The sequence below is a fragment of the Triturus cristatus genome, chromosome 1_2 (genome assembly GCF_964204655.1).
Source record: "Triturus cristatus chromosome 1_2, aTriCri1.1, whole genome shotgun sequence".
Taxonomy (NCBI): Eukaryota; Metazoa; Chordata; class Amphibia; order Caudata; family Salamandridae; genus Triturus; species Triturus cristatus.
This window is the reverse complement of record NC_140580.1, coordinates 339,713,013-339,738,441: the sequence shown is the minus strand read 5'-3', so window position 1 is coordinate 339,738,441 and position 25,429 is coordinate 339,713,013. Positions and strand designations below refer to the sequence as shown.

The 25,429-nt window shown below is 44.2% G+C and overlaps 1 protein-coding gene across 9 annotated transcripts in view; it reads right to left on the bottom strand.

Moving 5' to 3' along the window:
* The window catches only part of PHC2 (polyhomeotic homolog 2), a 556,042-nt gene that overhangs the window by 37,024 nt on the left and 493,589 nt on the right, over positions 1-25,429 (bottom strand). For all 9 annotated transcript variants that reach the window (XM_085603959.1, XM_085603955.1, XM_085603952.1 and 6 more), the window contains 2 exons: positions 14,898-15,048; positions 3,814-3,928 (listed from right to left, as the gene is read on the bottom strand). In XM_085603959.1, coding sequence (XP_085460085.1) covers positions 3,814-3,928; positions 14,898-15,048 — 266 coding nt within the window. The remainder of the gene's footprint in view (positions 1-3,813; positions 3,929-14,897; positions 15,049-25,429) is intronic.

The following is a 25,429-nucleotide window of genomic DNA, read 5'->3' as shown; positions in this document are numbered from 1 at the left end:
TGAGAGGGGTGTATTGGAATGTGAAAGTACGCGTCTTTCAGATCCAGTGTTGTGAGAAAGTCTCCCTGGCAGAGGAGTGGGAGGACTTGTTGTAAGGTGACCATGTGAAAGTGGTCTGAATGTATGTAGGCATTTAGAGGCCGGAGATCCAGAATGGGTCTGAGGGTCTCGTCTTTCTTTGGGATTAAGAAATATAGGGAGTAGACCCCTAGATTTCGTTGATTGTCGGGTACCTGCTCTATGGCGTGTTTCTGGAGGAGCGAGAGTACCTCTTGTTTGAGCAGTGTGGAATGCTCTTGGGACATTGGACGGTGCCTTGGTGGGATATTGGGTGGGGTAGATGTTAGCTCGAGGCAGTACCCTGACCGAATGATTTGGGTCACCCATTTGTCCGATGTTATGGACTCCCATACGTGGATAAAATCTTGTAGTCTGCCCCCGACCGGAGTGTAATGGTCTGGGGGGAGCGAAGGGGAGTCATTGTGCGGGTGGGGTGGCAGAACGGGTATTGTTGGTTTTGCCCCTGCCCTTATTGTTGTTGCCTCTGTAACCACCTCTTTGGTTGCCCTTTGAAAAGGTATTTTGAGGAGGGGATTTGTAGGAGGTAGAGGCATTATCGGTGGAGGAGCCTCTACCTGTGCCACGAAAGGACGAGCGTCGAAAGGAACGCTTAGAGGCTTGGGTCTGGAGCGCTCCCATAGACTTCGCTGTGTCTGTATCTTTCTTCATTTTTTCGAGCGCTTCGTCTACCTTTGGGCCAAAGAGTGTTTGCTGGTCAAAGGTGTGATTAAGTATTGATGTCTGGACCTCAGGCTTGAACCCTGATATCCTGAGCCAGGCATGGCGGCGAAGCAGGACACTGGTGTTTATGGCTCTAGAAGCAGTGTCTGCTGCATCGAGGGCACACTTAATGGAGGTGTTTGTGATTAGTTTGCCCTCCTGTATCAGGTCATGAGCTTGGCGTTTGTATTTCTCTGGAAGGTGCTGCATAAGAGCCTCTAATTCATCATAGTGTGCTCTATCATATCGCGCAAGCAGTGCTTGTGTATTTGCAATGCGCCACATGTTTGCAGCCTGGTAGGCGGTGCGTTTACCAGACGCGTCCAGAAGTTTAGATTCCTTGTCTGGTGGTGGGGCATCTCCTGAGGATTGGGAGTTAGCCCGCTTTCTAGCTGTGGAGACAACTAGGGAATCTAGAGGAGCAGGGCCCTTGATGTATGCAGGGTCTGTGGGTGCCGCCTTGTACTTCTTCTCTATTCTAGGGTTTAGTACTCTGGCTCTGACAGGGTCTTTGAATACCTCTGTAGCGTGCTTGGTGACACCCTTAAGCATGGGTAAAATAGCAGTGGAACGATCTTGTAAATCAAATGTATCCAGTAGGAAGTCTTCTTCCACTGGTTCCGTGTGCATGTCCACCCCATGGTAGTGTGCTGCTCTCTGCACTAAATGGTGAAACCCTAAAGAGTCCTCTGGAGGAGACGGCCTTGATGGGTATAGGTCGTCTTGAGGTACATTGGGTACATCAGGGTTATTATAATCCTCCCATGGATCTGGGGTCCCTGGTGGAGTGGGATCCATTGGGGCGTCCCCTGGGTCATTGTCCGGGTCCCCGTCATCCGGATCTGGGGATGGGGCCGGATCGTAGTGAGGTAAAGGTGGAGGGGGTGGTGGTGGGAGGGGGGGTGGCAGTGGGGAGGGTACTCTAAGGGGAGAAGTAGCTGAGTCCCTCTTTTTGGGTGGAGGAGGAGGAGCCGGAGCCTCAAGGCGACGCTTCTTAGTAATCACAGTCAAAAGGCCAGTCTTTGGATCTCTGGACAAAGTCTTTTGTAAAGGGTCTGGTGTAAACAGAGCCAATGGCGCCGAGTCGTCTGTCGGCACCGGCGATTTCGGAACCGGAGGTTTCGATGTTCTGTGTACGCCTTGCTTTTTGGAGGTCTCCGTGTGTTTCGGCGTCGAATGCTGTTTCGGCGCCGGAGCGTCGGTGCCGACCGATTTCTGTTTGTGTTTGGTCGGCGCCGAGTGTCCAGGCTTCGGCACCGGTGGTTTCGGAGTCGAGCTGGATTTTGCAGGCTTCGGTGCCGAGTGGTGTTTATCGGCACCGGGCGTCGGCTGGCTCGATCCCGAGCTGCCGTGAGACTTTGAGTGCTTCGACACCGGGCCCGAAGGTGGGGTGATCGAGGCTTTGGTTTTGGTTTTGCCCAGGCCGGCAGGCGAGGGAGTAACCGGAGTCTCTTTGGTTTTTGGTGCGGGGCTGGGAGGGGGCATTGTACTCACGGCCCGCTGTCCTGGTGTTACGTCCTCCAGGTCGGAGTCGTCGGCCTCGGAAGCGCTGACGATGTCTTCTGCCAGTTCGGTGTGTGTCTGCCCCGAAGCTTCGGCGTCGTCTCCGAAGATGTCCGGTGGAGCTGTCGAGGATGAGTGCGCCATGGTGCGTCGAGCCCTTCGATCTCGGATCGTTTTCTTCGATCGAAAAGACTTGCAGGCGGGGCAGTCTCGAGCCTCGTGTTCCGGAGAGAGGCAAAGGTTACACACCTGATGGAGGTCGGTGTGGGGAAATTTAGACCCACATTCTGGGCACTTTTTAAACGGAGTCCTTTCCATCGGCCGGGACCGGAGTCGCGGAGGGCCCGAAGGCCGGTGTCGATGTACGGGATGGAAAAAGTGCCGCTTCGAGAGATGAAGATGATGAAGGAACTCGAAGAATCGAGGATTTTCCGTCGAGGCTGGAACCGTAGAAGTTCGAAGCCGGAGCACGAAGTATCACATCCGAGCCCGATGGCGGAAAAAAACAATCTGAGGATGGAGCCGAAGCCCATGCGCAGTACGGACCGAAGGAGGAGTCACCAAACTCGTGACTTCCAAAGACGGTCCAAGAAGAAAAACAAACTGCAAACATCCGGGCCCAACACCAGATGGCGACCTATGCTAAGTGTACAATCTGCAGCTCATATGCCTCGAACATATAGGACCTTTATTAGGAGCACCTCTGAGCTGGTGATTGCTATAATCTGGCCTTTAAAGAGGAAGAAGTATTAACCAGATGGTGTTGATATCCATAAATAGCAATCTTGATATATGAAGTTTATTTTTTAATTAATCAACTCAATACATTTTGGAATTTTTCTAATCCAGTACTTGATAGAGCATGTCTTAAAGTAGCTCCTTTAGTATACCATCATCTTAAAGCATTTTCTTATACAGTACCATGCACATATCACATGCCCTCCTGAAGCTGTATACCATAATGTTATGTAAGGGGAGTAAGCGATTAGAGTACATCCTTATCAAAAGGGACAATATTATAGAATGCCCTTAAGAAATAGCTTGTCAACATGGCAAGTGCATGTAGCATGTAATTGAAAAATGTTCTTAGCTGGTATTTATTGCATAACCTTTACAGTATGTATACGGTCAGTAATTTACACAGGGCACAATTTGGCCATTTAGCCCATTACTATGCACTTTCAATTAAAAGACCCTCAACATGATGCAATTTACTTAAAAATACACAATGTAGTCAAGTGATAAACCTGGCTTCGAACCAGAATTCATACTTCCAATGTCTTTACAGTGTCTACTTGAGAGTAATCATTTATGGAGAGTCCTTGCAGTATGTCCCTGTAGATTGTACAGTTGAATGTTCATTAAAAGATTCTCTAAACAGTACAATAGCGCAAGAGTAATCCCCAACACCATTGGATGTCTAGAGTACATTAAAAAAGTAGATATAATGAAATGGTGGAAGTCTACATTCTGCTGGTTTTATTCAACCTGTTTATTTCTGAGAGGGGTGTGGGGACAGTGCTTTCTTACCTCTTTGCACAAGCCATGGAGCAGAAACGTTTGGACCGCTTGAACTTGTACTCAAAATCCACACGACCACACAGTTCACATTTCAGTTTAGGGGTGTCTGCATCATCTTTGGATTCTGAGAAAAAAACAGTCATGAAAACAATTACTCACAAGCAAAGGAACGGAACAGTTGCCAGCAATGGGTGAAGTGAATGTAACAACAAGGAATATTTCCAATATCCTGGTTGGTATCACTACCAGTGCACTCCAGTATATCACCCCATGGGCCCTTTTTCTGTATTTTCATGTTGCATGAAGGCAAGATAGAAATTCACTTCTGGGTTCAAAGTCATCCTTTATTGCAAAGACTTTGACATTTGAAGGAATACTGATCCAGATTCATTTAATTCATAACACAAGAGAGTATACTAACATCACAATTACAAGAGACTGATTGGTCTGTAGGTTCTCAATGTGCCTAAAGATCAAATGTATTCAAGCAACATATAGGACTAGATATGGTACGTTGGCTCCATGTTCTAGTTTCTAGTCTGCTAAGGCTAAAGGGGCATGGAGACACTTTGGGCATGCTCATCATCTCACGTTCCACAACGCCCTTTTGTTGGTAGGGAATTTTGTGTCTTTTATTTCAATTAGGTCAGTGTGCAAGAATCCTGAATAAAAAAACAGCTTCTTTAAAGTGCCCTGATTTATTTTCCTTTCGTGGCTCTTTTTAACGTTGTGCCTTATTGTTTTTGTCATATGGTTTTCTACACCTAGGATATGCTGTGCCATTATATTGATCCCTCTTTGTAATGTTCAATCCCGTTATATCAGTGCTCTCTGTGATTAGCGGGATGCATGTGTTCCCACTGATTTCCCAATGTAGTGCATCCTGGTTGTATTGTACATTCGGACAGGTATCATGTTGTTCTGTATGAATGCCAGAAATAATTTCACTGCTAGTCTTCAGTTCCACAACATTTACTGTGCAACTGTAATAATGCACAGTACATTTCCCTTGTGCCTTTAGTCGCTACATGTGTGCTCCTCAACCATCAGGGACTCATTTATTGCGATGGTGGCTGAGAATTTCTGAATGGCTCTATTGCAAGAAATTACCTTATGTTCTGCAGTTTTAGGGAACTAACCACTTTCTGGGAAACAACCATAGATCTGCCATGTCACCTTTATCTGTGCCCTTTTGGTAACACAATTTGTGTTGGTCTCATAAGTAATCTGGCATGGGGGGCTAGGTTGATACATTACGGTATCTTCATCAGTAATTATATCCCCTACCTTGCTGTCCTAGACTGATATCTGTTAGATGGCAGTATTCTGCCGGAAGGAAGCTATCACGTAGGAAATGCAATGGCATTTGGATGTATGCACAGGCTTCCAGGAAGATATTTAACTCTATTGGTGTTAAATGTTATTTCTTTAGGCTCATTGCAATAACTTCATAATGCCATATATGGAATTATAGCATTTCTGAACACACTTTCCTCTGACGTGCCAACAGCCTAAACAACTATATACATGCACATACTGAATTTTATGCTAGAGGTAATTTTACAAACCCTGAACTGTACCTATGCACTGTGTTTTGGGATTATAGGCCTATGAAAGGAAACATCCTTGCAAGCGATCCAAAACATGATCTGGAATCCTTTAATTTGGCTATCTCTGTAGGTCTGTAGTCTATAACTTCCATGTCAACATACTTATATTTCTTCTAGAAGTATGCCTTTTTTACTGGGGTGTGTTTTAGTGGTGTTTTTGTCAGCAAAATCTATACGATACTTACAGCACACTGTCACATAACCATCTATCTTAGGCAACTTATTTGTGTAGAAAATATTTCAGCCTCTCCACGACTGGGGACATGTTATCAAAGCATGCCGTGTCTTTTTGCGAATCATTACTTTTGTATGGCAGTGCTTATTCTGTTACACCCTCTGGACATACCTGCAATGTGCCTCCACTTTAAGGAGGTATCTGCGTTTTGTGATGTAGCCTGCCATTATTAAGTTTACCCTTGGCCTTAAAATTTCCCTTTACGTAAATGGGGTCTTGAAAAGTAACGGTTGTCTATGCTTTGAAGTTCTCTCAATGCCACAGAACAGAGTACTTTTCAGTTTTTTTTCTTTTCTTTAAAGGTTCACCTGCTTGCTTCCCAAGTAGGGACGAGCCATAAAAAAAAAGCATTTTGTGCACATTTAATTGTGCATTACGTCAATACCCAGATACGCTTAGAAACAATCATTTTCATACTATTACAGTAAGCCGCAGTAAGCGCCGGAGTCTTTGATGCAGCCATGAGCTATATGCTGCCATTCATTTCTAATTTCCTAGGCTTTCTGGCGTTAAGGCAGACTTCAGCAGTTTGTTCTCCACACTAAAGTGCCTACCTGGTTCTTGGTTGCCAAAATTGTGCTTGCACAAACTGTTTTCATATCAGCAGAAGATCTATGGCCTATCACAAGCTATGTGAGTTTTGCTCTCAATGTAGGTATCTACTGCACACTAGTTTTAAGTGAAGGTCCTTGTTTCACCACCTACACATAAGGACAACTAGGAAATGCTCAGCAACGTGTCCTTTCTCATCATCTGTGTCATGTTTCGATCAATGGTGCTTGCATGTGTTGATTTATACACTCCTCGGTCCCCATCTGTGCCCTGCTCAATTCTGTCCTCTTCTGCCCCGTTGGTGCTAAATGCCTGCGTCCCTCTCCACTGCCCCTTGCAGGTGTCTCGTTCATGTCACTCTTTGCAAGCACAGGGCCTGGCCAAGCCCACAACACTATGGAGTAAGTGGTATCTTAGTCCAGCCTCTACTGCTATTCCTCTTCACATGTGAGGAAAGCCTGCACTGCCGCTGCTTTACCTGTCCTGCATTAGGGAACCGCTTTGGTGCCACTGTCCCGGTTCCTCCTCTTTGTTAGTAAAGCTTGTAATGGATGAGTCCATGCAGTACAAAAGACAAATAAAATGACACTACTAATGCTTATTTACTTTACCCATTAGAAGGGCCTTCCATTGCTCCATGACTGAGTACGTGCTGTCTAGATATTGTGACAATTACACAGAAAACCTCAGGTGAGCAAAATCTGTAAAACAGATCCTAAAACACAAACTTTGACTTCCTTTTAATTCTTGGTGTGACTGATTTCACTACACCCGACCATGAAACGAGAGCTCCACTCTATTACAACTGTTTTCAGAATCAGTAAGCAATGGCCTGATATCTGTTATTGGTGCAGTGTCTCAATCTTTATCCTGCTTAATTTCTGTTGGGGATTTTACAATAAGGTCTTTACATATATACTCCATATTATATGGTTGAGTTTTTTTTAATAGAAGCAGGATCCTCCTTTACCGTGGGTACACCCATTTGAGATATTGGAGGGATTATGACCTGCATTAGAGGTCCCAGACACTGGATTTTCTCACTCACTCTCCTGGGAAGGAGATTTGAGTGAGTACTCAAAAGTCATTTTAAGTTCTTCTGCCATTTAAATAGTTGACACTGCCCTAGTATTGAAATCTCAAGTGTGCCCTCCGAAATTTATTTTGCCCTCTGAAATATTTTTGGCGCCTAACAATTTTTGCAAGAGTGGAGAGGTCTTTGGTGTCTTCCTATTGTGCTTACTGTGGGGTAAAATGCTCAAATTACAGGCTTGCAAAATGTATGAGCCATGCAGTCTCTGCTTTGTCATGCTTTCCGAATGGATTTTCTTTCTAGTTGCCAAAATGTCTATCTTTTTAAATCTTAGAATTGGAGAGGCAAAGTTATTTTTACTCCGTTTTTTGCGTTAGCATTTCCCCTTTGTACCTGCAGTGTATACAAAAAGCATTTCTGCACTAGACTGCTTCTTTTCCTATTTCAAGGTCTAGGATTTGCTGGTCAAGTTTGAGTAAGATTCTTTGCCATCCTGAAATCTGTTGGTTTGGCGTTTCGAGCATTCCATGCCTTCTCTTTTGTTTAGATCTGAGGTGATTGCTGGTGTAAGGATGATGATCTTAAGCAACAGGAGTGCTTTTTAGCTTCAGCACTGGAAAGACCTTCCTCTTTTTCTAAACCTAAAGCTATTTTGGATCAGAAAGTGCATTATCTTCAACTGCTATCTTCACCACTTCAGAGATTTCAGCTTTAACCATCTCTTCAGCAGTGCCCGAATTCTAGAATTTACCAGCGGTCATTGCAGGAAGGGCTAAACACTTATTTCAAAGTTCGTGGTTTTTTTCAACATTTTCAAAAGCCTTTGCACACGTCCTCACAATTGCCCTGAAGTAGGCACCAGTTACACGCTTGGCATTTATCCATCCATTATAAGTTTCAATGATATCCAGAATAAAAAAAAAGATCATACAAATGTATCAATTAAGGACTTCTGATTAAAACAAATCTGATTCATGACATTCATATCCAACTTGAAGTGAAGGTAATCCACCCTCGCTTTCTGTGATGGTAGCAATGCAGAAACCCAAGAGAAATGCCTCTTACAGACTCCCTGGCGTGCACACCCGCAACAAAATTCCTTTTATTTTAACCTGATGCCTTTGGCTGACTACTTGCTAGATGGTAGTTGGTATATGTAAAATATGTGAACGAATTCCTGCTGCAAAATCGACAATCCAAGGAGAGTGTGTGTGTGTGTGTATATACACACATATATTTATATACATACATATCTCATAGAAGCCTTTATGACTTAAAAATTCAGCATTAATGACAGAAACCCATCAAAACCAAAATATTAATTTGCATTTAGGAGTACGTGAAGTAGTTATTGTAGGAAAGTAGCCCTTTTTGACATGGTCACCCCAACTTTTTGCCTGGTAACTGAAGTGATTTCGACTGGAAGTGCACTGGGTTCCTACTAACCAGGTCCCCAGTGCCAGGGCTCTTTCCCAGAATTGTACAATTGTTTCCCCAATTGGCAAAACCTTTAGCACCCTCTGTGAGTCCCTAGTAAATGGTACCCCTGGTAGCTAGGGTCCAAGGTACTAAAGAGGATCCCTAAGGGTAGCAGCAAGAATTATGCCACCCTAAGGGACCCCTCACCAAGCACAGGCAAGGCTGCCATAGTAGGCTACATGTGGTGGTGCAGACAAAAGTGAAAACATCACGTCACACATCCCTGTGTGCCACGTCCCCTACACTTCATGTAATATTTTTAAGTCACCCCTACAACAGGCCCGACAGCCCTAAGTCAGGGTGCTGAATATTACATGTGAGGGCATACTTGCATAAGCAGATATGCCCCTGTGCTGCTCATTCTGATTACTGCCTGCACATGTGACCACGTGTTGGACACTGGAGAACACATTTCCCCCAGCTACATAATGGCTTCACTAAAGATATGGATGTTTGGTGTAAAACATCTCGTATTGGTAAGCCGACACTGATTCCAGTGATGGACTTAATACATGCACGCAGAGGGCACCTTAAAGGTGCCCCCTGAAAACCTACCAGTCTCTGGTGTGCTCCCTGACTGGTTTCTGCTAGCCTGCTACCCGAGACTCTGTTCTGACCTCCTAGGGAGAGAGTGTTTGCTCTCAGGAGACCCAGAACAAAAGCCTGTCCGGGAAGAGGGTGTTACACCCCCTCTCAAAGGATGACCTGCTTATTAGCCTTCCTAGGCGGACAAGCTCCAAAGAGCTTCTGCCCTTGAAATGCGAATCTGGCTCCCCCTCACAGGAGAGGAAGCCAACCCCCTTGTCCACAGCCCCCTTTGGCACCAGGACAGAAGCAAAAATTAGCTAGTTAGGTAGGCATTCCACCCTCAGGCTAGTACCACCCCTAAGCTGGGCTAAACTGAGGTGGACACAATTTTTCACAAGTAGCTATCTTTGTGATCGCATACTTAGGAATTCTGGGACAGGGTTATGCCCACTTCCAACAGTAGGTGGTCATATAGGGGCGTAGTGATCCCAAGGGTAAGTAGCCCATTGACTATCACCCTGTACTCCCCTAAATTGAGTATTTAGGGGAGCTCCTGGCACCAGATGTCGACTAGTACTGCAGCTGCTGAGATCCCCAAAGCCCAGTAGACCCGACAGCCTTCACCCCGGAACCAAGACCTCCAGAGGGACAGTGGAACTGTCCCCTGCATCCTGCAGACAGCCAAAGAAAGACCAAGAGGACTCCAGCCCTGCCAAAACCAAAGGCAGCCAAGCACAACTGCACTGAGCCCCCCAGCCCATGTCAAAGTGGGCCATCGGTGTCACTGTGGCCCTCAAGATACCAAGTCCACTGTGGAGTGACTCCTCATGGCCGCCCCAACGTCACCTGCAGCCTCTGTTTGCAGGCCTCCTCAAAAGCAAGTGTTGCCAGACAGAGAAACCTGACACCTCAATGACCCTCTGCACCTGGACGTCCCGTCTGGAGAAGAGGACCAAAGGTGTGCCCACATCCCCAAACATCGCAAGAATCGAAGTCACTAATTGGTTTCACCAGACTAGTCATACAGTCCCCTCCTGCAGCCGCTTTCTACCACGACTGTTCTCCACAAGATAACATTGGGCACCTGACACTGGCACCTCTGCACCCGTCCGCCCTTGTGACGCTGGTGGTGTTCCGCTGGTGCTGCCTTGGACCTTGCCCACCACTCACCTTAACTCCTGGAGAAGGGTCCTGTAAGTCGCTGACAAAAACCGATAAACCGCATATAATTTTCCTCCCATAGGTTAACATTGCAGAACTGAAAATGTTGAACTTAAAAATATTCTTATCTAAAAATGTACTCACCTGAACGATTTTCTTCTAATGCCTAAACATATATAAAGATACTTGCTATTTTTATAAATTGGTGTGGATCGCCTTTTTGAGTAGTGAGTCTCATTTATTGACCATTGTGTGTATTTTCAGATGTCTTCCTCTGTGTTAAGCCTAAGGCTGCTTGATCTCACCGCCCCCTAACAGAGCACCTTGGAATTGTCATAGCAAGCCCCCTGTCCACTTATAAGGGAACCCCTGGACTCTTTCCACCATATATCTTATTTTGATATATAAAGAGCCAGCTTCCTACAGTACTCCTGTTGTACTTCTTCAAATACTCCTGAATGCCTTTTTAAATTGTCCCCATACTAGTTACACCAATTCCTCTTTCGGACAGATCGATCTGTTTGGAAGGCCTACTTTGTTCTTTGAGAATGAGTGGAACTACCCTTAGACCTGCAATTCTATGCTCATCGTGAAGTTCTGATCTGTCTCACATAGCCTAGGTTGAGATAGCAGTATCCGCTCTCTCAACTATGGGTGATCTTTGACATCAGGCTCCAGCTCTCCACCCAAACATAAAGGGAGAGCGTGCAGTGACCTGACAGACTGTCTAGCACTCTGGAGTTAATAGGTGTCTCGAATTTGTTCAGGGGCAGGGAGCCACCTCCTCCCAAAGCCTTGCAGAGGACTTTTGTCACAACATAAATCTTTTTATCTTAGTGGAAACAACTGTAGTTATTTTTCTGGGAATGAAGGTGTTCATAGGGCAGCAGCGAGTGCTGTTCAAAGAGAAGCAATTTTACCTAATCTGCATTGCTGGCAGCCTTGCTTCTGGGAGCTCTATGAAAACTGAGGCTGCACTGTGTACTTTCCTTCCTTACTGCTTTATTATCTTATTTTTGAATGTAGGAATACATGAAGGCTGTGTTGTCCTTAAAGCGGTCATCAGGCGTATCTCAGGGTGGCTGCTGGTGCATATGGAACCACGTACATTTTACAAGCGACACGAATCTGAAGACTTTAAGTGCCATTTTCCAGGACTCTACGACTGTTCATGTTTGAACAACAGGTGAAAGAGTTTACCGATGTACAGAATGATGGTGTCACACCTTGGTGTTGAGCTTAAGGTCCCAGGTTGTACTTTTTTTTTCACATTCTGTGATGCAACCTTTTCAACGATAACTATCTAAAACATGGGCTTGGTCTTAGCCTTGGAGGTATGGCAACTCTGTATATTCTAGGGTCAATTCAAAGAATCGTGTTTTCAGCAGGTTGAAAATCTGCTCAATGCTCTATGATGAACTTTAATTCACCACACCCATCGCCCTGAAGATCAGTCATTTGGAATCTTAGGGCCACCGCGGCTCTTCGGCAGATGTCTCTATGGCACTGGAATTTTTCTGGCTAGCCTTTTTACTTCAGCAAAGTTTACCTTATCATATTGTAAGCAACCAAGGGTTTGCACACATTGTGCCTGTTTACTTTATCTACAATGGCACTGTGGGAATAACTAATAAGGAGTTATCTGCATTGATGATGATTTCGAACTGAAAAGATTTTGAAATGCCAGAAATGTTTAGACTGCGTTTGAGAACGATCTCCTGAGGTTCAAAATATTATCAAGAACCCATTTTCATCAACTGTGTTTCTCAACTACTACTTCTCCCATTCAAACTATCTTCAGAGCCCTCAGAAGCCACAGCAAACTAGATGTTCTCAAAACTGAAAAATTCCTATGGTGACAGGAATACGTTAAACAGAAATTCGTGTGTACTGGTCAGCATCAAAAGGGGTCTAAATATGAGCACACCCCCAAGAAGATACCTATCAAAGTTTCCCTTTAATTTTCCGATCATTTTTAAAGGGTACTTTGAGAGCCCTTCTCTGGATTCACACCGCACAAGCCTGGTTACTGTACACAGTATAATCAAAGAACAAAGAGGTCTAATCTAGAAGTCTGCCCACAAAAGCCATATGCTAAGTCAATGAGCATAACAATTAGCAGCACTGATTTTTGTGACCCCTCTTCGTATCAGTGAACTCTGCTAAGTCACTCTTTACTGTTCATTGTTTAACTACACATTGTCCCTCTGAAATGTTATAATGGTTGGGCTCATTTTTAGGTCTCACTTACAGACAGCACTGGCCTCTGGTGCAGTCTTTACTCATGATTGGATGGATTATTTTCTATGTTAGTTTCCTGGTACTGATTTGATTACTGGTCTCAATATTCTTGTTTTAATGCTCTGGAGCATTTAGCTATTTATTAAAATCCCCCTCCCCGTGGCTACTTGAAACCCCAGCCCTCCAGCAATTTGAGCGCTCACTAGGAAATGATATGCAGCACATGTTTGTTTCCTTTTTTAATTTTTTTTTACATTTCATGTTTTTAGTAAAGTTAATATTAATTTTAAATGTGCTTCAGTTGATTTCCATTACTTGTTTTTTATTAATCAAACTGTATTTCTGTTCATTTGTTTTTCTACTAAATAGATTTTGACTTTTTTTTTTTTCCCTCGGAAGTGGTTTTCTATTGTTATGCTTTTCTATGGATTTATAGTCGACAACCTAGCCATTGTGACGACATATCGCCTCTGAGTCACCTGTTCTAATAAATGCCTAACATCCAAACAGGTACAAGAGTTACCTCTCCGGCACAGTACTCTGTAAAGGGACCACCTTACCTGCCATTATACTGCCTTTAGAACCCATTTGTCTCCAGCAAGAGATTGGCCTGTTTACCAATGGTGCTGCCAGGACTGTTCTAAGCCCCATTAGTTTTAGAGGACGTATGCTTCTTTTCTTACTCCTCTTGCTACCTTACTAGTTCCATAGAGGGCCTCTCTTCCATGACTGGACTTCTTACCCTTCTCTTTATTCTAATCACTTTCACCTACGTTAAGCATAATCCTGATCTGAGTAGCAAAAACCTGTCATTTGAACAGAGATAATTTAGTTTGGAGTCTGCATTGTCAAAATTGCTAATATGAACATTATTCGTGGTCTTTCACTATCCCCATTTGTTGTAAAGGCAAAATATGGAAAGTTGTTTTTGAACCTCGGAAATCTTCCTGGTTCTCTGCAACTTTTCATGATCATCTTTTGCAAACCCATCTGAAGAATGTTTTCCACCTTGTTTTTAACCTTGTCAGTTGGTGCATTCACTATTAGTACAGCCTTATCGTCTTCCTTCTGCCTTTTTCATATATACTATATCCCTTGCCATCTACGACTCTGTCTAGCGACAAAACGTCAGATTAAAATCTAATAAAAGTGTACTCATCTACACTTGCTACCATAAGTAACTGTTAAGCTCATTAACATCCGAGTGCTACTGAAGTATATTGTAGGGTCTCACAGAACAGTCAAGAGTTCTATAAAAGCTAACGTTTTTTATATGTTTCTGTACTTCAAGACAATGCGATCTCTCTCAGTAACGTGAGAAGCGGAGCTTTCCAGGGTCTTGCTGCCGGAAAACTAAATGCTCTGACTCTAGCTAGTTTGAAACCTGGATCATGATGTTTTAAACTGGAAATGTATCCAAACAAGAAGCAGTCTGGGTTGATAGCTGAGAGAAATTATCTGAAGAGAACCCTTTCGGGAAAGGAAGTTAGTATAAGATTCAAGGCATGGTTCAAATGTGGTAATGTTTGCACAGCTGTAAAAGCAGATTGGACACATTTTTACTAGTCAGAGCTGGAGGATGGCTTTGCAAAGTGCTCCATGGTCCAATTTTGAGGATGAGAAAAACGCACTGGTGGCCCAGTTTGAAAGATTGAAACAACCTAAAAAGGTCTTAGCAGATCAAGATCGTAAGAGCATAGGAGCAGGACTGTACTGATCCATGATTCCAAAAGGAGTCAACTGAAATACCCAAGCAGGGCATTGGCTCAATTTAAGATGGCTACCACCCTGATGAGAAGGGCTGATCAACAGTGACAACTCTGCACATCTTTTAAACTGAAAATAAACTGTCAGCAGTGTACACAAAAGTGGGCTTGGTAAAGTGTAAGTCACAGTTAAGGGTGGCCTGTAAAACCTGGTGAAGAAATAAGTAAACCTCAATGTATAACCCATTTAACACTACTAGACACATGATACAGCTAACCTCTGCATTTTCAAAAGTGTAGCAGAATTTCACAAGTTCTGATACCAAAGTTTGCAAGTTAGAATTGTATCCAAATTTCTAGTCACGTGTCCATAACATAAGGAAACATGCACTGAGATTTTGAAAGGTCAAACAAAAAATGTAAATGTAATATTTTGATAGACAGGACAGATGCAAATCTTTTTCTTATTTTTGCAATCTTTATTGGACACAATAAAAGAAAAAATATAAACCCTAGCTAAATAGGAATATGGTGCCAACTAAGTTTACCTTGAGGGAAAGGTTCCTCCATCTCGGAGTCCGTTGTTGTGGTGGTAGTGGTGGTGGTAGTTGTAGTGTCCTGTTGGGGGCTTTTCTCAACCAAGAGGGCCTGCTGGTATTTCTTCTTCAGGCTCTCGACTGGCAGAGATGAACGTCCTACCTGCGAAAGAGAGAGAAAACAGGTTTTGTTTCCTTGGTTTAAATGGTGCATGACAGGCAGAGTTATTCCTATGCAGTTCTTATCACAGGAGGCACCACTATCCTTTGAAAGGCAATCTCGTCTCATCTACCAAGTCCTTTTTATTTGTATTTTAATACAATGCACTGCACAGAACACTACAGACTACATTGATATTGTTATTGTGTTTCACAAAGAAATAGTTCCCATACAGAAAAATATGCGTCGGTTGTTCTTGAAAGGGTTTTGGGGTGACTTTTTAGATAGGTCAGATTTATGTGACTGGTGATCACCTAATGGAATGTTTATGTAAACAGAAGTGCGCAACACAGCTACCGGAACAGCTTTGGCCCCGAAATTAGCCAGATGCGAGTTCCAGAGACCGGAGAGATTACTTCGAAAGAAAGGCCAACAATGATAGTGTCATAAAAGTGGCCCTCATGGTGTGGACTTTGAAGAACGGGATGTTTGAGTAGCAGGTAAATAGTTTTCAAATGTACGTCTTCAAGGATGATGCAGAGGTCCTTGAATATATATATATGATTTAACATGGGTGTCGAAGGAGAGTCACTTAAGTTTTTGTAATGTTTTGGAGATGCATTCACAGCACTTTAGAACAGTATCAAACTAGATACTGTGTTTGGACCATTTAGACAGTATGTCTGCCACAGACACATTGATCTAGAAACACTAGACAAAAGGGGAGAGCACAAGGTTGGATGCCACTGTGAAGATGTTCGACTGGAGACATGGTTTTAGCGGTGTCACAGCAGTTTAAGGGGGCTGTAGCAGTGCCTTTGGGACTTAAGACAAAATAATATCTAGTGGTACTGGTAAATTTGGGAAAGGCAGGGAAAACAAAACGGGTTCTTACCTGTAGGAGTAGTTTTGCAGCTTGAAGAATTTTCTGGATTCACATGATGTGCATTATTTTGCCAGCTAGTGGTTTGGGTCCAGAATTCAACAATATAGTAGTAGTCCTTTGTCAATTTTCTTTCTTGTTTTCGAGTGTCGACGGTTCCACCATTTGGTCTCCTATCCTGCCTCTACTGATGTTATATGCCCTCTGCGGAAGTTCCCGATCATCGGCATCTTCAGATTTTCGTGAATCTTTTCTGGATTCACATGCTGTGCATTGAGTTTGTAGTGATTTTTAATCTTGCGACAAAATGAGTATCTCTTTCATTTGGCTATGTAACACTTTCTTGATGTTGCCTTCTTACTTCTCCGAGACTAGCCATTGTGTTTTCTGGTAGACTTGGATGTCTGAATTTTACCTCTTCAGGAGCCATGCTGCCAAACTGAAAGTCTCTGGTTGTAGAACTCTCCTCCCTTCCATTGGCAGCAAGTCTTGTTGTTTTGGTAATCTCAGAATGTTGCCCTGCGCCCAGAGGGGCTATCAGTGTTAGTGTGATTTTGGCCTTTTTGCATTTGTTGATCACTTTGTAACAGTGGTATTGGGAGAAAAAGCGTATGACAAATATCCTTGTCCAGTTTATCGACAGAGCATTCCCCAGGGATTGACGGTCTGGCTGTCTGGACACAAAGTATTGACAATTTGCCATACTTGGAGTTGCGTATAGATCTACTTTTGGAGTTCCCCCATCTCCTGAATATCTGTTTGAGTACTGCTTGATTGAGTTCCCATTCGTGGGAGCTTGATGCTTGTCGGCTCAATTTTTCTGCTTATACATTGTTTTTCCCTGGTAGATGAACTCCTGTTAGATCTATTTGTGTCTGAATAGCACACTTCCAAATTTCTTGGGATACCTTTGATAGGGCAAAGGATTGAGCTCCTCCCTGTATGTTTATGTAGAACATTGTAGTGGTACTGTCTGTTTGAACTAAGGTTATTCTTCCCCACAGCACTTTCTGAAAGGCTTTTAAGGCTAGGAACACCGTCTTTCGTTCCAGGACATTAATATGCTGGATCGCACCTTGTTCCTTCCAAACACCTCTCACCTTGATGCGAGTCCATATGATCTCCCCAACCCATATGGGAGGTATATGAAGTTATGATTACTGTTGGGAGTTGGCTGTGCAAATTACCTTACTTCTATTATTTGTCATCTGTTCCACCACGCCATTTCCTCTTGTAGTTTCTGTGTGACAACCACTAGATCTTCCCAACTCCCTGTAGCTTATGACCATTGATTCTGAAGCCATTCCTGAATTGGTCTCATATGTAATCTCGCATAGGTAGTCAAAGGGATGCATTAGGCCATCTTCCCCAACGTTTTCCCCACAGTCCTCACTATCACAGCTTGCCCCATCTAGTAAAGGCAAGTTTCTTAAAGTAGTGACACTATCCTCTTTTTGCTGGATTATACCTTCCCTACTAAGGAATCGATTTATGCTCCTAGGAACTGTTATTCTTGTTCTGGATTTGGCAATTATTTCTATATTTATAGAGAATTTCAGTGTGACGAGAGTCGACATCAAGTCTTGTATGTGTGGCTTACATTTACTGAAGGAGTTTGTTCTCTCTAACCAATTGTCTAGGTAGGGATAGACCTGTATCTCCTGTCTTCTCAAGTGTGCCGCTACTGCTGTGAGCCACTTTGTAAACACTCTTGGAGCTGATTTTATCCTGATAGCCAGCACCGTGAACAGTCACGTTCACTAGGAATCACAAATATTTTTTGTGTTTTGGATTCATTGGGATGTGCAAGTAAGCGTCGTTTAGCTCTATAGTTGTTATGGAATCCCTTTTTTGTAACTGTAGTATGACCTCCTGTAATGTTGTAATTTTGAAACTTTGTCTCTTTATAAAACTTGTTTATAAATTGGGTCTAGAAAAAGGCAGAGATCTGTACTTTTTGGATTAGAAAATATGTTGAGTAATCTTGATCTCTTCTCTGAGCACACTTTCTATTGCCCTCTTTTCTTGCAATATCTCTACTTTCTTGAGTAGATGTGACGTTTCCTCGTTTGATTGAACCTTTATCTTTGGTTGCCTTGATTTTACCATCTCATTATCTTTCTTGAGGTGTTGCAGAGTTTCATCCACTTTGCTGCCAAAAAGTTGTTTGCCATTGAATGGTGTATTTATAATATTTGCCTGTACCTCAGGGTTGAATCCTGAGATTCACAGCTATGAGTGGCATCTTAAGGTTGTTCCTGTAATCATTTGGCGACCTGCGATGTCTGTCACGTCTGATGCCGATTTGAGTAATGTATTAGCCATCTGTTTACCTTCTTCAGCCAGGCTTTCCGCTCTTTTCTCTTATTGGTCAGGTAGGTCCTCATGAGTTCCGCCATTTCCTCCCAATGTTGGTGCGCATACCTGTTAAGGAGGCTGTTGGAGTTTACTATTTGTCATTGAGTGACTGCGCTCCTCTCAAACTTCCTGGCCATTAGATCGATTCCTTGTCTGACATTGTTGGGCTATCGGCTTTCTTTCTTCCTTGCCGTGGACGTAATTATTGAGTCTGCAGGCATCGTTTGCTTTATGTATGGAGGATCTTTTGATGAATGTTTACACTTTTGTTCAGATTTTTATCCCTCAAACACTCCCAAACCTTCTTGACCCTCCTCCTCATAGAAGGATTCCTCCTCTTCTTCTAGAGGCTCTGGTGTCATGGGAGGATCAGATTCGTCGAGCTCCTTATTGACTTGTTCTTTTGGTGTCAACGTTTTTTGTGGAATTCCCTAAGTGTAGCTTCAAAATCCCCTTTCTTCTGAATTAAAGCTGCCATCTCTGCCTCGAGTTGCATTTTTATCCTCCCAATTTCCGCCAATCGCTCTTCGGGGTCGAGCGTCAGCTTCTACTTTCTTTTCAACGTCGAGGAATCTTTCGCCGATGTGTCAATTGTTGAGGTTTTCGAATCCTCCCAAACTCTTTTTCGATGCCAAAAAAATCTCGATTTCTAACATCTTTTGATGCAGTAGTCTTTTCTGGAGACTCGCCTCTTGTTGGGTCTCTGTGGAAAGATACGAGGGACACTCTGTCTTTTGGTGTGCCTTCGCTCAGTGTTTTTTTTTTTTACGTCGAGGCTCCCTTTTTCATTTCTTTAGTCTGGTCTTTGAGACTCTGATAATGAATGTGTTACCTATCTCTTTTCTTTTGAGAAATTCTACTTAGACTTAGATGATTCTTCGGTCAGCATCTGAAGCTTCACCCTCTGCCTCTTCTGTGAGGTTGTCGCTCGATAGACCCAGGTCTTTTAAAGATGATGTTCACCTCTGTCCTTGCTTCTCTCTTGCCTTCAACTTCTTCTGCTTGAACCCCACACAAGGTTCACAGCTGTTGCCTCTATGGTTGAGTGGTAGACAGAGGTTACACATCTGATGTTGGTCATTCTACTCACATTTATGATGGCATTTCGAGCAGAATTGAAATGGAGTCTTCTCCATCACAGAACAAGGAACTGCCTGTCTTGGCATTCTTTAAATGACTTGGAAAAACTCCTCTGACGACAGAAATCTTCCCCGGTACCTTTATTCAGGGATCTGTATTTTTCGACTTCTTTGACAAACTTCATCTGACTTTCTTCCTTTTCCTGAATTGGAGAGCCCTCAGCTAAGAATCCAGACCCAACGGTGGAAAAAAGAATCTGAAGATGGCGACCACGAGTGGGAACTTCCGGGGAGGGCGTTTGACAGGATAGGACACCAAATGGTGGAATCAACGCCCCCCCTCCCAAATAAAGAATAGAAAAGGGACTACTATAATATTGGAGAGTTCTGTACCCAAACACTAGATGGCAGAATATGGCATAGCATGTGAATCCATAAAAGATTTATGCTGCAAAACTGTCCTTATCTGTAGCATTTTCACACTAAACAGACAAAGGTATGTGTTGCTGGAGCTAGTTGGAGGACCAATAGTTAACCAAGCTTCAATGGCAGTAACCTATGTGTCTGTAGAAACAGTATCAAAATGCAATGTCCACTGAGTGATATTTGGAGTCTGGGTCAGACCAAAGGCTTACATCTCACCAATGCAGTTTTCTCCCCAAACCAGAATATCCAGATATATAAGAGCAAGCTAATCCAGGCAGGAGGGTGAGTGCTTTTAACTCATGTGGTATCCCTCAATGAGAGAAGTGTCACACCACAGTGTCCCATCAACCTACTCAACGTTTTGAACCGTCTGGAATTCTGTCATTACCATGCCGGACACACTTGACCAGACACCAACTAGTTATCTGAAAATCTAACCTACATATTATCTTCTATTACTTCTTTCAAAGTAAATACTGTACCCAAACTGTACACATATACAGGCAACCGTATTACGACAGCTTCTTAAAACAATAGAGCTCATGCTATGAATACCACAATGTCTTTGCTGGGACTTAACCTCATGGCGACATCTTCCCCTTCCCAGACCTCTTATATGAAAACAACAAACTGTCTCCCAATCCTTCACAGTGAGAGTGCTGCAATGATCCTGAATCCCATATCTATCGAGAGCCAGTCAAACACAGATGGACACCTATTCAAGAAATAATTGATTAATGCTATACCATGCAATCTGTACTTTTGTGAAAATATACTGAGAAGTGTTTATGTCTACACCAGTAAAACTTAAATTGTTGAAAAGGGAGCTGAAGAGCCTCATATTCCAGCTATGTCACCCTTGGTGAAACAAAAAACTCTCGCTCAGATGACCATATAATTGACTAATAAATCTGAAAGTTCACATATGCTTCACCATTGTTATGGTTTGTCCCATTTGGTTTATATGTTCTTACTTCGTGTCTAAAGCTATCGAGGCCATATGCTGCTTAATACCTACCACTGTGAAAAACAAGTTACCTACCTTCAGTAATGCCTTTTCTGGTAGAGATTATCTAACCAAAGACTCTCTACCTTCTGAATATGCCCCAGGTGTCAGACTGGATCTGAAAACGTTTTCAGCAGTTGCTCTGCACGCTGGGAGGTGGAGCTGTACGGCTCTGCACTGACACCGTTCCGCTCTGGAAAAGACGTGCAGAGCCTATATAGGAGTAATTCCTGTGCACGGACGTCAGTTGCTTTCTAGGCTGTCTGCACCTCCAGACGCAAAGTCCTAATAGCAAATTTGACCATCTGCAGATTCATAAACTTGGCAACTTATTAATGGACTATAATTCAGAGCGTGGAGGATGGGAAAGGAATCTGTGGTTAAAGTCTCTACCAGAAAAGGTGTTACTGAAGGTTCTCTACCAGAAAAAGTGTTACTTTAGGTAAGTAACGTGTTCTTCTGATACAGACTACTAACTGCTGATTTCTTACCTCTTTAAGAAATACCAAAACAGTATATATTGGGAGGCAGGTCTGTGCTTGGACCCAAACTAGAAAGTCCTGTAGGAGAATTAGGAAAAATGCTCCTTTCGGCGAACCTGGCTGTCAGAGAGAAGTGCTTCATTAATGTATGGAGTGTTGCCCACGAAGCCACCCGGCAGATGCCCAGGACAATAACTCAAGGTACCAACACAGAGGTAGCAGCTTAGGTCCTGCTAGAATGAGCTTGCGGTCCATCTGGACGTGCTTTTTTGCCAATGCGTGGCAGATCTTAATGTAGAGCACACTCCAGTGGGAGATGATCCTCTTTGCATGGCCTTTTTTTACTCTAGTGAACCTCACAAAGAGCTTATCGTCCATCCAGTACTCTCTACTATGAACGATGTAAAAGATGGGGGGTAGATGGCATGGACTTCACATGGGTAGCGGGGTATGCGTGGAGGGATGGGGTGGCTATGGGCCCTGGGCGTGGATTGTTGATGTCAGTTTCATCTGTTTCAATTTAGACAGGTATTGATGGGGGATTGAACAAGGGGGTTCTGATGTCGGATGCCATCCATAAGTTACACATCTTGACAGGGAGCTGGAAGTGTTGTGATGTACCTCCATACTTTGTCATTGGTGAACGCACAGCTATCATTTGTGTACCATTTGATTTTGCAAATCTAAATAAAGCTTTAAAAAAAACCACAAAAAAAAACGATGTAAAAGACCAATGTTCTTTTGGGGTCGAAACGGTGGAGTCTCTCCTACTCAGAAGAGGAGGGAGGTGGAGCAAAGAATGCCAGAAAGGTGATATGCTGACTGACATGGAATGGCATCGCAATTTTCAGCAAGAAGGATGCTCAAGTCTGCAAGACCAGTCTGTCTGGAAAGAAAGTGGTGTATGGTGAGTTGACACAGAGAGCTTGAAGCTCACTTATTTGCCAATGTTATGGTGATGAGGAATACTGTTGTGAGAGTGAGAAACCGCAAGGGACAGCTGTGAAGAGGTTCAAAGGGAGTGCACATCAGATATGTGAGGACCAAGTTAAGGTCCCACAGCAGCATGGCAAAGGGAAAGGGAGGAAACAGGTGTTGTGAAACTTTTAAAAATTGCATTACAACAGTGTCAATACAAGCATTGGCATAGCCAATAGGTCTCGCTTTTGGAACCTTATAAGTGTTTAGCCATGCAACAGTTGCATAACTAAATACTTATAAGGTTCCAAAAGCGAGACCTATTGGCTATGAGCGGGACAAGGGTTACTGTTTCATCTACATGTAACTGTATAAGGAGATCTGAACTGCTTAACAGGACACTGAGAGCAGGCAAACAGACCATGCAGCTACAAGCACTGTCCGTGTATTTATCTCCCGTCTTCTGATAGCGGGTTTTAATGCTTTAGCTTCATTAACAAATTATGCGTGCTGTGGTAAGGATGGCCACCTCGAATAAACAAGAAACAGAAGTGTTACTTTGTTGAATTGACAGCATGTCTGATTTATGCGGTTTTACCGCCATGAAATGCAGTGGACAGGAAGCGGAAATAATAACATCGTTTTATAGAAGCCTTGCACCGCGGCAGTACTGTAGTCAATGTTTATTTGAGGTGCAACTATTTGTCAATGAAACTTGATGCCGTGATGCTGCTGTTATGTTTTGTTGTAAACGGAGATTGCTAATCTGTCAGGACTAGATATTATCGACACTGGGAAGATGAAATGCCAAGACAGTCCGCCAGCATTTGAACTTTTGTCCTGCAGATAGCACATAAAAGCCTGAAATAGAGACAGTAGGCAACGTATGTACATTACCAGCTATATTGAGGGTGCAGAGGTAGGAAAGTAACAATAGTGTGAGGTGCCGTGAGAGGGAAAGGAACCGGACGGATGAGTGAGAGATGGGAACTGTTTGGAGATGTGAGAGAAATAAAGAGCAGTGGGCTAGGAGTGCAGATTGGGACAGTGCGGAGGTGGATGGGGTGAGAAAGAAACAAGCCGGTGGAGAAGAGATGGTTGGGGTAGTAATAGGCACTGTAAGGGTAGATGGGTGAGGGATTGGTGGATCGGTGAGGGATTGACGGATAGACCGACGAGAGTCCCGGTCGGGGGGACTGACGGCTAGAATGGAGAGAGAGGAGGCGAGCGGATTGGGAGAAGCAGGTAAGAATAGTGAGAGAGGCGGGTGCAGGTGAGAGCGATAGGTGGATGGGGGACCGCGGGAGGGAGCGGAGGGCCGATGGGTGAGTACACGAACTGAGGGATGAAATGCGTACGAGTGACTACTTGGGGTGGAATGAGCGGTTGGAAAGTGTTAAGGGGTGGGGGAAGGAGTGGAACAGGTCAATGGTCGAAGGATGTGTGGGTGAGTAGACAGAGCCAGGGTGGAGCGGTAGGGCATGGCTGACAGTGGTGAAAGGGGCAGACGTGCAAGTATGTTGTGATGGGCGGAGGGGGAGTCAGGGTAAAATTGTGAGCGGCTTAGGCAGAACGAAGGGCTGAAGTGTATGGGAAGGAGTTAAGAGAGACTAGTAAGGGCTATAAACCTCCGATGTTTGGCATTCTGTAGCCCCAGGGACAAAAATACGCAGGGAAGGACACTCTTGTGAAAGAACATGCTGACCACTTAGAACAAGACTGAGGTGCAAAAGTGAAAGCAGGCTGGCTGGCGAGTGGTGTGCGATGTGCGCGCACCATGACGAGAGAGGAAAGCCATATGGCGCCTCTGCTCGTCATTGTGCGCGTAACCGCACGCCCGTTGCCAGTGCACGCGCCAGTGGGCTGAAGCGCTTCCCCAAAAGTGGATTGCATGGCGGCACGATGCACGTGATTGTGCGCGTGCTCGCCATGCAATCCGCTTTTGAGAGCACTTTTGGGAGCCCCTTACTATAGTCTCGCATAGCGATTGCTACGCAATAGCTAGGCGAGACCTAAAAAAGGGCTAGCCCACAACTGTAAAAAGGCTGAAAGTTAGCCTTTAACTATGTTCAGAGAAAAGCCGTACTGATTGAGGAACAAAAAAAACAACTAAACATCAGATAACTTTGCCCAGGAGGGAGGGGGTCAATTTGTGTCGCACCATGCCACAAATTTGTCCCAATGGCAGGTGTATACGGTCTTTGACGTTGAATGCCTGGCTGCCAATTTGACATCAAACACCTCTGGAGGAAGGTCGAAATGTTGAGACGTCATTGCTTTATTTCCAAATATGAAGATGGAAATTGTAAAGTCCCGGGTACAGAACCCTGCCCTGTTGCTGCGACAGCAGATCCTCCCAGTGGGGCAGCTTGATCGGAGAACAGATGCTCATGGGCAGGAGCTCTGGATACCATACTCTTTGTGCCCAATCGGGGTCACTAGGATGATTTGGGCCCCGTCTTTCTTGATCTTTAGAACTTGCAGCAGGAGAGGTATCCGCGGGAAGGCATACAATAGTCCCAAGTTCCATTCTAGGTGGCAGACGTCTTCTAACGAGAGATGCCTTGGAAATTCCAATGAGCAGAACTGCTGACATTGTGCTTCTCAGCAGTGGTGAATAGATCGAGCCAGGGTTCTCCCCAATCGCAGAAGAGCCCTTGCTCCACCTCCGAGTGTAACAGCTCAGCCCACCTGCCCTGCTATTCAAAGAACCTCCCAGGTGGTTCACCATCAGAAAAAAATGTGACGGTGGTGACCGTAAGCACCTGTAACAGCCTGCCCTTGATGAATACAGGAAGGTTTCCAGCCCCAAGCGGTTGCTCTCAGTTTCAGAAGGTTGATATGGAGCCAGAACTCTGCTGGAGACCTAAGGCCTCTGAGCTCCACCTCTCCTAGGTGGCTACCCAAACCCAGAAGGGACGCATCGGTCACCACTGTCAGCTCTGGGAGATGTAGGAAGAGAGGTCTGCCGTTGACCCAATCGTAGTCCTGTAACCACCACCACCGCAGATCTCTTGCAGTCTACTCCAAAATCTGGACATGGTTAAAGATGTCCCCTTGTTGCTGAGCCCACACAGACTTAAGATCCCACTGCAGTATCCGCATATGCCACCTGGTGTGCTGTATAAGCAGGAGGCCATAGGTCCCAGCAGCCTCAGAGTCAACCTCAGTGAGATCTAGGACTAAGGCCAATACATCGAGATAATAGACTGAATGTCCTTTACTCTACTTT